This window comes from Anoplopoma fimbria, chromosome 14 (genome assembly GCF_027596085.1).
Source record: "Anoplopoma fimbria isolate UVic2021 breed Golden Eagle Sablefish chromosome 14, Afim_UVic_2022, whole genome shotgun sequence".
Classification (NCBI taxonomy): domain Eukaryota; kingdom Metazoa; phylum Chordata; class Actinopteri; order Perciformes; family Anoplopomatidae; genus Anoplopoma; species Anoplopoma fimbria.
The window spans coordinates 11,841,458-11,855,297 of NC_072462.1; the positions used below are offsets into that span (position 1 = coordinate 11,841,458).

The 13,840-nt window shown below is 40.1% G+C and overlaps 1 protein-coding gene across 1 annotated transcript in view; it reads right to left on the minus strand.

Annotated features, from left to right (window-relative positions):
* Window positions 1-13,840, minus strand: part of itga1 (integrin, alpha 1) — a 42,963-nt gene that overhangs the window by 25,407 nt on the left and 3,716 nt on the right. The window contains exon 2 of the mRNA XM_054612095.1: window positions 447-567. Within this exon, the coding sequence (XP_054468070.1) occupies window positions 447-567 (121 nt within the window). The remainder of the gene's footprint in view (window positions 1-446; window positions 568-13,840) is intronic.

Genomic DNA, 13,840 nt, shown 5'->3' on the forward strand with positions numbered 1-13,840 from the left:
TAAACGGTTGGTTAGGTGCCATTAAAAGACTGCAACGAGATAACGGAATTAAAAGAGCTCCAGTCAAACCTTCAAATGAACGAAAACAAGTGGTAAACGTGATGGTCACGTACTTCCTGTACATCATGATTCAGTGATGAAGTTCACTTTGTCGCAGTTTGCTTTTATTGATAGAACTTTTATGAATTTCCAGCATTTCATTCAGTTTTTTTTTTATTTGCAAATTGAAATGCGAATAAAAGATGAATAAGAGAGTTTCATTTCATTTCACTATATCCATATTTAAGATTAGGCTTAATATGACCACATTAAATTCAGACTTGATGTTGGAATTATATTGGAATTGTAACAAGGTCCATTCGAACATCACATGGCGCACGTCTGAAATGGGAGATGAGGAGGAAATTGTGTAGCGGTGAAAGATGATGAATGTTGATGACACTCACCATTTCCCCTCGCTGTTCTCAAACTGCTGGACAGTGTATCCAAACATGTCCTCCAGTGGACCGCTGAATGACAAACCATTTTTCTGGTCCACGTTAAAGGACAGCACACAATGCAGCAGCACTGCAGGGGAGAAGGGAAAGGAAATGTTACTCAGAAAGCCAGAGACTGTTGCTTAATGAATAAATAAAGTAATCGAGACCTGCGTTGGCTACTGCATTACTCCGGAGAGAGTTTAGATTAAAACATCTAACGGATTAATAAATAATCAATCCCAAAATAAATGACTTGTGTATTCATTTTCTTATAAAATTAAACAAGCCATTAATAAGTACAAGGTCAGCATGAACAAACACTATCAATAAATATTTCTAAAACATTCAAGATGCAACCAGGAAATGAAAAATAAACAAGTAATAGAATAACTTAATAAATAATAAACATTTTGGTTATTAAGCCACTATATTTATATAATTCTAATAATATCAAAATGATATAGAGATTTTACTCTACTATGTGAGGGATGAACTGTGTGAACATATCACACACACAGAAACAGAGTCAGTTTGGAGCACACTGGAGGAATTTCGAACATCGATGTGAAGTACTTTGCTCTGATTCCAGTCTGACCTGCAGGACAATGGCTCTTCTCTGCACTGAGATCAGTCTGTGTATGTCTGTCACAGAGCTGAGTATATATCACAGAGGCTCTATATAAATCCATCCATGTCTCATTGTGCTTGCACTACAATGACACTCTTTATATCTACTGTGCCAGGGAATTCCTCCAATATAATTTATTCAATTTGTGAGGGAGTGCAGAGGACTAAATGGATGGCGGGACTAAAAAAAGAACACAGACCACATACATGAATAAAAATAAAAAAAGCAGCTATTTGTTTGATGATGATGCTTTGTAGCTAATGTGTCTGACCCGAAGTCAAAAGAGAGATACCATATGGAGTCTGGAATGTGTCGCAAAAGTAATTAGAGACTTTTCATCCACGCTAATGGTGCAGCTCAAGGATGCTGGTTGTTTGGTGAGTCAGCGAATCACTTTGGTCCAGTCTTAAATATGTTCACACATATTGTTTTGATTGCTCTGAAATTTTGTGCAGGCAATCACTGTCCCCAGAGGATGAATCCTAACAGCTTTTGTGATCCCCTGACTTTTCCCTTAAGTCCCACCAGGAGGATGACATTTGATATGCACATTCATGTTCTTCTCATAAAGAACTGTAATAACTTTGGTGATCCTTTAACTTTTCACCTAGAGCCGTCATCAAGTCAAAATATTTGTCAAAGGGCTTTGTTAATAACCAAACAACTGCATAGCTAACGGCATTCTCATCAGCCTCACACCATGTGGTATAGTCTGTGGTTTCATGTTGAAATGACATGCTTGGTAGAAGACAGGCTGGGAGAGCAATACAAACAAGATATAGTTCATGTATGTCGGCCGTAACACAAGGAGGCTAAGATGTATGAATTAGTGTAAATGCAATCAGGTCTGTTACCAGCCACTCTCACTGCTTACTCATAAACAGAGGACTTATTAAAACATATTTCTGCCAGTCATCATCCAGTTATGTTTAGAAGTTGATTGAATAGATTTTATACAAGATTCGGCTTTTTACATTCCCCTCTGGTAAAGAGAGATGGACAGAGAAATACAGACAGAGAGAGAGAGAGACAGAGATGCGGAGTCATATACTGGAATCCGAGCCAAGAAATATTATCCCCCTGCTCTCTCCCTCGCTCATTTCTGTACTTCCTCTGTTGGCCCTCTACATCTCTCAGAGAAGCTCCATTTCCTGTTCCTATTAGCCTGATTATAGACATCCCCTCAAATCCACAGGTGCGCACACACACACACACACACACACACACACACACACACACACACACACACACACACACACACACACAACTAATTTAGCTGATTTAAGATGGCCTCGGGCCAACCAGACCTTTACCGTTCATCACAGCCTGAACTCAAGTACAGTTCAGAGTCACGCCGGCCTGAGCTGTAAATAACACAGGAACGTCCTCTGTCAGTTGGCAGTCTTTTGTGTATACCAATCTCATTTAGATGCAATTGGTGTCTCCTGGCTCTCCTCTGCTAAAATCAAAACCAGCGAGTTATGTAAGTATTTTCATGAGCTGGGCTAACATCGGCGCTGGAAAAACCAATAAGAGGGCTTCTCCCTTTGTGGCTGGAAACGGCCTCATGAGCCTCTGAGGTATTGGCATATAAAGCTGTCCATCACTGTCTGGAGGGTTCATATTGTGCTCTATTACACATGGTGAGCAGAGCAGAAGGAGTTTTTTTAGCCATGCTAGCTGCATGGCACTATAACAGTCAGTCCACTACTTTGGTCCAGACTGATATACTAATAACTATTGGATGGATTGCAATTACATTTTTCCTTCCACTCAGGATGAACTGGGATGGAGAACATCTTAAACATTGTAACTGCAGATGATCAGCATGTTAGCATTGTCACTGTGATCATTTCAACATGTTCATTGTTACCATTGTGCTCCAAGCAGCACTGTGGTTTAGTACAGCCTCACAGAGCAGCATGGCTGTAGATGTCATTTTTTATCAGCACAAAAATCTCATTTTGGCGGACCAGAAAAATATAATCTAAATTGGTTGAAATATCACAGCCTTGAGACTGCAGCAAGCGACCAATGAATGGGTCTGTTTTCGGTCAAGCTCCATGTGGTCCTGATTGCTCCTGGCAGTCCGTCAGCCACACTAACCCACAATAAAACCCTGCTGCCCTCGCTTCAGTTCTCAAAACCAAATTGACTCCATTTCAGCATTTAATAATCCTGCAAGAAATTAAACCAAGTAGTCAAAGTGAGTCTGATACAGCCAGAGCAGAAACCAGCAAAGATCAGCACCTGTTGAACTGTGGGACATGAAACCAGCTATAAAAATGACCCAGAGTCAGCGTCTGTAAGCTTCAAAGCCTCGTTCAGCCACAGTTAAAACATACGCCCGACTGGCACCTGCTCACTTGTAACATATCTAACCAACAATAATTAGCTTTAAAGCTTAACCCAAATTAGCACCTGTAGGCCACAAAGTCATTAAGTAACCGTGAAACTCAACTTTAATCAGTTGCAGTAAGACACACGTGTCAGTTGTAAAGTTGATCCAAGACAGACACCTAAAACAAATCCTCTGAATGTAAAGAAAGCAAACAGAAACAGGATGACGTTAATGATACGTCAGTCTGAGTGAAAGAATAAATGTTTTCATGCTGGACTTGTGTGTTAAAGAGAACAAAGCCAAGGAGGGCTTTGGGTGTGACCTGGACCTTTATGCACCATGTGCTGGTGTGTAAAAACAGACTCCACTGGCAAAAGAGAGAACCTTCATATTCTGGCATAGTCGTAAGCAGGTTATAAAACTGAAATATTTCCAGATTTCAGACTTTGTTCTTTTATCTTTATCAGTTTTTCTTCTCCCCTGCCCTTCTCTCTCCGCTTTCCCTTCTTACTTTCCCATAATTCTACTCTGACTGTCAGTTTTTCAGCCAATTTCTTCTTGTTTGGTACTCCAACAGTATAGACACTGTCCTCTCTAATCCCTCTAAGGTTGGTTATCAGTCATGAGCTGAACTTCTAACAGGCTTTTTATCTCTGACCAAATGTTATCATTTGGCTGTCGTTTTCAGTTTGCTGCTCATTTCTTGGCAAATGTAAAGTATGTGGGTGTGGTGGACACAAGGGGTCTTGGTTGTAGGCGTGTTTGAGTTTTCATATGCACGGGGGAACACAAGAGGCCAAAGAGTTTTAGTGCTGATGACAGTGGACAGAGTAAGATATAGATAAATTAGACAAGCTTCCCCATGAAACAAGACTACGAGTCTGCGACCATGCCAGACGTTCTGTAAGGCTGTACAGTGGGGCTTTAACCTAATTCCTAACTTAGAAAGCTAACATTATCAAAATTACATATATATTTCAATTTACAAGTTTTGTAAGTTCTTAGCCATAAACCAAAGTATTAAATTGAACTGACCGGATGATGGAGTTAGATGAAAATGTAGGGAATCACCAAAGTTAATGTCAACTGACCACCAAAGTCAGCAGGATTCATCCTCTGGGGATCAGGAATGTATGTATAAAATGTTGCCAATCAAATAAGATTGTTGAGATATTTCACTGGATAGGTAAAAAAAACCTTGACCTGCTGGTGGCACATAAGGAAAAGTAAATGTATGAGCAAAGTCAGTAGGTTTCATCCTGGAGAACACAAACGTGTATTGTATTGTACATTTTCATATTTTTATGTTTAAATAATGTCTTATATTATTGCACCATGTTTACTGTTAACTGTACACATGGCCAAAAATCTGCCCCTTCAACTGAGCTCGCAATTTAATCTGCTTCCTCTTCCCCACCCATTCATTAACTCATTCCCATCCCATCCCTCTCTCCCTCAAGAGCATCATCCATCTCTCCACTATTTCCTCCATCCATTCATCTTCGTCCCTACCTCCCGTCCCAGCATCTCTCTGCTCCTCTCCTTTCATTCATTGACTGAAAGAGTCGGCTCGACGGTGTCAGATTCCACTCTCTTAAACTTCCAGATGTATCCTCTGGAGCTCTGTTTTTTTTTTTAAACCGGCACAGAAAACATGCAGGCTTACAAGCTGAGACCCATGCATGACATCATCCCCCCCAGACGGTTGTCAAAGCTTTCACCCCCCCCCCCCCCCCCCCAACCCGACCCCCCACCCCCGCCCCAATTCACTGCAGGCCTGGTTGACACTCTCCTAACCGTATATCCCCCTAGCAGATGCACACACATACTATGTCTGTTAAATCTGCCGATCACAGCAGTTTTAACATACAGGGAGCAGCTGGGATGGGGGGGCTGGGGAGTGTTTCTGGGATATATCAAACACCTCTGGAGGCACTATAAATACACACACCCGAGGGTCAAATAATGACCTTCCTCCAGAATCAATAAGCAACATGCAAAAAGAATCATGCTACACCTCAGATACTATAACCATGAGCTTGTGGGTAAACTCCATACTCCTACAAGTCTTAAAACATCACGGCAGGTTTATTTTGCAAAGTCATTGAAGCTAAAACGAAATCTTTAAAGAAAACACAGACACAAATGAGAATCCAATGAACAGGAAAGAAGGAGTGTAGTTTGTCGTCACTTATCCTGCGAAAACATGGAACAATTTCCTGAGTTTATGTAATAATTTCAACATAATAACTATGTCTCATTTTAATTAACATTCTCTGTATAATAAACAACATACACTACAACTGTAATACTGTAATTATAGTTTACAAAGTGGCAGTACAATTTATTTGTGCTATGTTTAGTGTGTTTTTAATAAGTGATACTAAGGCTCTTAGCCAGACTACCACTTAACAGACCAACACAAACACCAATCTGCACGATCCACTTGTATTGATCAAATATTAATTGGTGGTACGAGAATACACAAATAGTAAAGTGCTTCTATCTCCCTGTCTCCTCTTTACGAGGATCTATGCAATTAATTTATAGGATATTATATTGTTTAGCATGTATTTGCTTTCTTTCCAAAAGTTAAATAAACACATTGATACCACTCTCAGGTCCCAGCACTTGATTAGCCTAGCTTAGCATTAAGACTGTGAGCAGTAGGAAACATCTTGCCTTATTGGTTCACACAGACACGCACCTATATCTTTCTTATGCCCCTTTAAAAAGATGTTGAAATGCTTGTTAAGTGTAGGTTGAAGCAGCAGATTATTATAATTGTTAGTTGTGGGGTGTTTTGTAAATACATCACTTGCTGAAGAGATTGAGAGGGAAAAGCATACAACAGTAACAATTATATGCTTAGAAACACACCCTGTGTCATTTCAAGAGCACAGCTAGCAGGGCTTAAACCCTACTGTAATACATAGATAAATATACATTCTTAAACATTTAATGATTCAATGGTTACTGATATACTGAAATCATAAGTGTGAAAACACTGTATAGGGCTAATAAAGACATCTAATGTGGAAACAAAGTGTTTTAATGGTCTATTTTTAGAGTTAAAACCGCCCTGTCTGCACGATCATTTTTTAAAAATATATCCACATTAGTATCAACATGCCTCAGCAGGGGTGAATCCACCTCTGTTGATAGACTGTCTCGCTCTGTAAAATACACAGATGTGTTCAAGGAACACACAACCCCCCTTGATGTTCTGTTTCTCCACTGTTTTTTCAAGGCTAGTCAAGAACCGTTATCACACACACACAGCAAGGACATACACACCCTCTCTCAGTCACTTAAAAATCCAAAAAATCTGAAAAAAATGGTGATTTTCAAATTAATTTCAGTTCATTCCTCAACCAAAAATGTTGAGCTTTTCCTAAACCCAAATACCACAAATCACCCGAGGCCACTAAAAATGTGTCACATGAACTAGTTCTTCCTCACCATCAAATGTTTTACTATTTTTTCTCTGCTGCTGACTTTTTTTGGGAATATGTTTGAGGATCAGACCTGCAAGTTGCTACAGCATTAGGAAGATTTCATTGTTTCACAACTTGCATACATTGAATCTACAATATCCCACATAAGGATTGTGATATGCAAACCAAATGCGCCTGACATGAATAATCCTGAGAAAAAAAATGTTCATGCGAGTTTTGTCAATTTTTGCAATTGGTACTGTATAAACCTCTGAATTCCTACTGTTACTTCAGATAATTCCAATATTTTTCTCTTCCTCATGCAGGTAAAAAATATATAATTGTATGCCACATCTAAATACTTTCAGCCAATGACTCCATCTAAGAGAAACGTTTTAAACAGGAAGAGTAAATGTGAGGTTTGGTGTGACTGATGGCTTGTCTGTGAGGCGTCAACTCCAGCAGAGGTCTCTGTATGGTGTTAAAGGCAATAGGAATAAAATGTTCTTATTTTGCTTAAAAAGGGGGATGGCTTACTTCTTTTCTGCAAGAAACAGTGATTGTAAATGTATGTACTGATCGGTACAGGATCTAATTTATTTTCTATAATTGTATTCTTAATGTATTAAAGTGGTTTAAAAGGGCTCTGGTCCATTCATGTCCAGATCTGGAACATATTTGTTGGTATTGTAACTCTGCTTTTCAGTGAGTAATTGAATGTTGTGATGCCTGAAATGATTACTATGAAATAAGAATGTTTGTGACTGTGTTTCTTAGGTGATAAATAACCCTGGGTGAGACGGTGCAAAAATGGGAAGGGGGATATCGGTCGATAAGGGTACGCACTTGTATGCAGTAGGCGGTTTTTTTTTTTGGGGGGGGGGATTCCATCCCCTTTCTTAGCAAACTGATCAAAAGTGTGCAGGGACAGAAGGGTTGTTTCGTTGAATATGTTAGTCTAGTCTGCCTGACTCATTGACCCTTTATCTGACAGAAGTTTTTGCAAGTAAGAATCTATGGCCTCGGCTATGGCCGTGAAATATCAGTAGCCTAACTGTGCTGTGTATTGTTAAAATCAATGGCGCTGTCTATGGTGCTGAAGAAGCCCCGCCCCCCGATCGTTAAACTTTATTTAAAAATACAGAACTGAAAGTGTGGTTCATGGTGCGTTTCAATTTTGGCAGGTGAATGAAATAAAATAATAAAGAGTCCGCACCCCCTGTTAAAAATTAAGAAATCGCCGACAACTTGTTCATCTATGAACATGATATACATATATTTATGTGTTTTCTTTTTTTCTATGTAACTATGAAAATCATATGTTCCCGCTAAGAATTCCAGGATCAATTCTTTTTGACGCAATTTCCAATATGAGTCATCTAATATTGATTGTTTGATGACACAGACTTCCAATCAATATCATATTTTCTTACATCTATAGAAATACAGTGGGTACGGAAAGTATTCAGACCCCTTTACATTTTTCATTCTTTGTTTCATTGCAGCCATTTGCTAAAATCGAAAAAGTTCATTTTTTTTCGCATTAATGTACACTCAGCAACCCATCTTGACAGAAAAAAACAGAAATGTAGAAATGTTTGCAAATGTATTAAAAAAGAAAAACTGAAATATCACATGGTCATAAGTATTCAGACCCTTTGCTGTGACACTCATATTTAACTCACATGCTGTCCATTTCTTCTGATCCTCCTTGAGATGGTTCTACTCCTTCATTGGAGTCCAGCTGTGTTTAATTAAACTGATTGGACTTGATTAGGAAAGGCACACACCTGTCTATATAAGACCTTACAGCTCACAGTGCATGTCAGAACAAATGAGAATCATGAGGTCGAAGGAACTGCCCAAGGAGCTCAGAGACAGAATTGTGGCAAGGCACAGATCTGGCCAAGGTTACAAAAGAATTTCTGCAGCACTCAAGGTTCCTAAGAGCACAGTGGCCTCCATAATCCTTAAATGGAAGAAGTATTGGATGACCAGAACTATTCCTAGACCTGGCCGTCCAGCCAAACTGAGCAATCGTGGGAGAAGAGCCTTGGTGAGAGAGGTAAAGAAGAACCCGAAGATCACTGTGGCTGAGCTCCAGAGATGCAGTAGGGAGATGGGAGAAAGTTCCACAAAGTCAACTATCACTGCAGCCCTCCACCAGTCGGGGCTTTATGGCAGAGTGGCCCGACGGAAGCCTCTCCTCAGTGCAAGACATATGAAAGCCCGCATAGAGTTTGCCAAAAAACACATGGAGGACTCCCAAACTATGAGAAATAAGATTCTCTGGTCTGATGAGACCAAGATTGAACTTTTGGCGTTAATTCTAAGCGGTATGTGTGGAGAAAACCAGGCACTGCTCATCACCTGCCCAATACAATCCCAACAGTGAAACATGGTGGTGGCAGCATCATGCTATGGGGGTGTTTTTCAGCTGCAGGGACAGGACGACTGGTTGCAATTGAAGGAAAGATGAATGCGGCCAAGTACAGAGATATCCTGGAAGAAAACCTCCTCCAGAGTGCTCAGGACCTCAGACTGGGCCGAAGGTTCACCTTCCAACAAGACAATGACCCGAAGCACACAGCTAAAATAACAAAGGAGTGGCTTCGGAACAAGTCTGTGACCATTCTTGAGCCCTGACCTAAACCCAATTGAGCATCTCTGGAGAGACCTGAAAATGGCTGTCCACCAACGTTCACCATCCAACCTGACAGAACTGGAGAGGATCTGCAAGGAAGAATGGCAGAGGATCCCCAAATCCAGGTGTGAGAAACTTGTTGCATCATTCCCAAGAAGACTCATGGCTGTACTAGCTCAAAAGGGTGCTTCTACTCAATACTGAGCAAAGGGTCTGAATACTTATGACCATGTGATATTTCAGTTTTTCTTTTTTAATAAATTTGCAAAAATTTCTACATTTCTGGTTTTTTCTGTCAAGATGGGTTGCTGAGTGTACATTAATTTCCCCGCTGCGGGACTAATAAAGGATTATCTTATCTTATCTTATCTTATTAATGCGAACTTTTTCGATTTTAGCAAATGGCTGCAATGAAACAAAGGGTGAAAAAATTAAAGGGGTCTGAATACTTTCCGTACCCACTGTATGTGCTTTTCTGTTTTTCTTGACATTAAAGTCTTAAGCATAGAACCCAAATATTATTTGATGCCGTTATATGAATCAGAGTGTAAGATGAATAATCAGCCTCATTCTGACTGACAGCAGATCGTAACTGAAACATTACAAGTTACAACACTTTTTTTTCCTGAGAAACTTTTGTCTGGGAGAGAAGCATCGTGACGAGCACGACCGTTCGTGTTGGCCTCTTGTTGGAGAGGTTAATGTGAAGACGTTGCCCCAGGCCGACGCCACAGCTCCACTGCTCCCTGTATGATGCCAGTATGATGGATAGCTCCGGCCCCACCGCTGGCCCGGGAGAGTAACAAGGTAGGGGGGACGGAGGAGCTGGACAGGCCTGGTGCACAGATGCAGCATTGCTTTAGTTGCAAAAACACACATAGAATCACATACATCCGGGATCTGAGACTATCAGCACTTACAAGTATGTATGTGTGTGCAAGTATTACTCATGTGTTTCTTTTGGGAAGACGTTATGGGGGTCTTGGTTGGCACACACTGACAAAAACAAGGAAATGACTCAAGACAGGCCTAAATCCTGTTTTGCAAAAAAACACGTTATCACAAACTACACTCAAAACAAAAGTTAACGCCAAGAAAAGAGAAGTTTTAAACTAGCTATGTGTATAACAGTGACAATGTCCTCAGCAGACCGTTACCATAAAAGCTCCAGCAGACGATAATGACTGTCCTCTCTCAGTATCAAAGGAGAACTGAATAAAGCTGGCATGTCAGAGTTGGTTTGTACCGCACCAAACAAGTTAGGTGTGAAACCACACATAGTTCTCTGCACTACACCACAGGAACACTCTAACTACAGACATATCAGCACAGGAAATGCTCATATACGTAAGTGATGGCATGATTTTCTGAGGTACTGACAAACAACGTGTTGACCACTGCAACATAAAATAAAGAAGTTGCGGGGATGACTAACCCTCTTCTCTTTTTTAAAAAAAAAAGCAGCGGCTGTCTAATCTCTCGTTAACCTCTGCAATTTTCACTCTTCTCCTTGTTTTTGCTCATATGGAGATAATACAATATCCTCCCACCGCAAGTTCTCTGAAACGGACCTCCCCCCGGACTCCCTATCGCCCAGCAGCTTTCCTCTCCCGACAACCTCCGTGACACCCTCCCCTTTGCCTCCCTCTTTGCTCCTGCTGCCTCCTCCTCTGTCTTCCTCTTTGCCCCTGATGCCTCACAACAACTGTTTGGTGCCAGAGATCACGTGACCGAAAAATAACTCAGCACACACAAGCTATCTGCGGACATGATAGTGTGGCAGACTGTAGATATAAACTCCTATAAACAACTGATAAACTGTATTTGCAGAAGTATGGAACTGCTTCTGAGATCATTTTAGACTAAAGTGGTGGTTTAGTTTAAATATGCTTAATAGTTTAGGACAAGACTTACAAATTAATGATATGGAGCAACAAATAGTCATAGGCTGTTTCAGACAAATCGTCAATATTTCTTAAACATGGAAACAATTATACCAGGGCTTAACGGGGTTAAGAAGATACTCCTGAAAATGCTTGAATTGTAACAGTCAGAGGAAGAATGGCGACAAGTGATGAAGTGTGAAACACACGCAGAATGCTTTTATGTGTCCAGTGTGTTTATACATGTGTGTGTGTCTGTGTGTGGCTTGACCTTCCTCAGAGGTTAAGATCCGTGTAAGCTGAAACGACATGCAGCATCGCACCTTCACGGGCGCTTTGTTTATTTGAAGCTCTTTTATGACAGATATCCGTTTCTCTCCAAAGTGTGTGTAAGTGTTTGTTGGGTGAAGTTTGGGGGATTATTCTGCACTTATCTCACTATGATGTTTGGTTTTGAGCTTAGGGGCCACTTATAGGAAGATTAGTTTTTCAAACACTTCGTGGAGATACTCAAATACAACAGTCTTTCAGTCAAATGGCACAGTGAACTTCTGATAGAACATGTTGACTGTTTACATTCACAATTTAAAACTAACAACACATGAAATAGATCTACTAGATTTACCCCAGTTTTCAAGAATGACAGAAGGAAAGCTTAACTACTAAAACCATAAGACTTGCTAAAATGGCTTCACATTCGCAGTTATAGAGCATTTTTATAGAGTTAGTTATACGAGTTTCCTTTTTATTTCTCTTTCACTTCCTCAATTGCAGTGATGGCAGCAGACACAACATCATGGTTGAATAATGACTAAGTTCTGTGGAAGAACCCAACCCAATTGTGTGTAACTTACATTCATCACTAATACACATACGAGAGACATTATTCACAAATCATACTGCAACAAGATGAAAGGTCTAGAGTCTCGCAAGCAGTTTAAATAGATAAAACAAAAGTAGTGGACAAATTGAATATTTTGATCTGAATATGTTGTTAAAATAAAAAGTTTTGGGATTACTGAAGTTCACAAAACCATTGAGTGTCCAGAAAAAAATAATATCTCTGAACTAAAAATAATCTCCTTGTGGCACCAGACACAAAGTCAGGGGATCATCAAAATCAGTAGGATTCGTCCTCTTGGAACCATGAATGTGTCTTTAAAAAAATGAATGGCGGCCCACAAAGTGTCATATTCAGCCTGGACCATTGTGGTGGACTAGCCCAGAATGGACAAACCAAACACTGGCTCTCTAGAGGGGCCTTCAGATTTTTACGTTACCTGAAGGCCACGTAGTTCTCATGCACGCTTGGAGAGGAAGGGGTGAGTGGAGGGCTATTCAGATGGTTGCAATCTGTAACCTCACCCCTAGAGGCCACTAAATCCCACACACTGCTCCTTAAAATGCATATATTTCAAGACTCCCACTGAGTCCCTTTCGGAAAAAGATGTAGCCTTTACTGGGTTGAGTTATCCCAGCTTTAACTGTTTTTGTAAGCAGAATTATGTAAACCTGCAAAGCTTCGAATAATACAAAGCTAACGTATACCATGCGCTGAATGTGCTGCTTCTGGTTTGCTTTTAGGCAGAGTTAATGGAGAAAAGGTCTATTTTTTTCTTTTTTCGTTCATATTTTTATGTTTAGTAAAACAGTCAACTTACAAGCAAGATCTTTAATTCAACTTTTTATTTCTTTTTGAAGTGGCTTATACATTTTTCCTTTACCAACTAAGTCCAAATGTATTTCAATGATGCAGAAATTAAACATTTGAGATTGGTCTGTAAAAATGGGGGCATCTGTTGGCTTAGCGGTTAAAATTAGCCTACCTCACATCAACTTTACCCTGAACATCTTTCCCTTTGCAAATGCTCATTTCATCATTGCCACATGCTGCAGAGACAGCAGTTGCACATCTGTAGTGGGTTGAAGCTGTGTGTGGGTGGCCTTTGTGGTTTCACAGTGGTGTGAATCTTTGAACATTCAGCTTCACAGCTTTTCAAAAAGATATATGCTCTTCTGCTTTGTGTGGAAGGCAACATCCTGTCAGATTGGCTACTTGGACAGCAGTCACATCTGAATGCGACTGAGAAGCACAAACGTGTCTTCAACTGAATGAGCTTCATGTGATGCAACTGCTAAATGTTAAGCATTTTAAATTAAAAGTTGATTCTATGTCAATTGTGTACAAATCACTTTAATAATTACACATAATCTCAGCTAGGAGAGTGTTGACTTTGAATGGAGGCTAAAACTCACAAACCACATTATCTACTTTGTTTTATAAATTGTCAGAAAATGATGAAGACTTTGTGTAACTATAACCAATTTCCTACTTGCCTAAATGTAGCCATGACGTCTTTTATCCATAGTAACATGGTGACTTCTAATAATAAGCTGAGCTTTTGCATGCACTGACCTACCCCAGAGT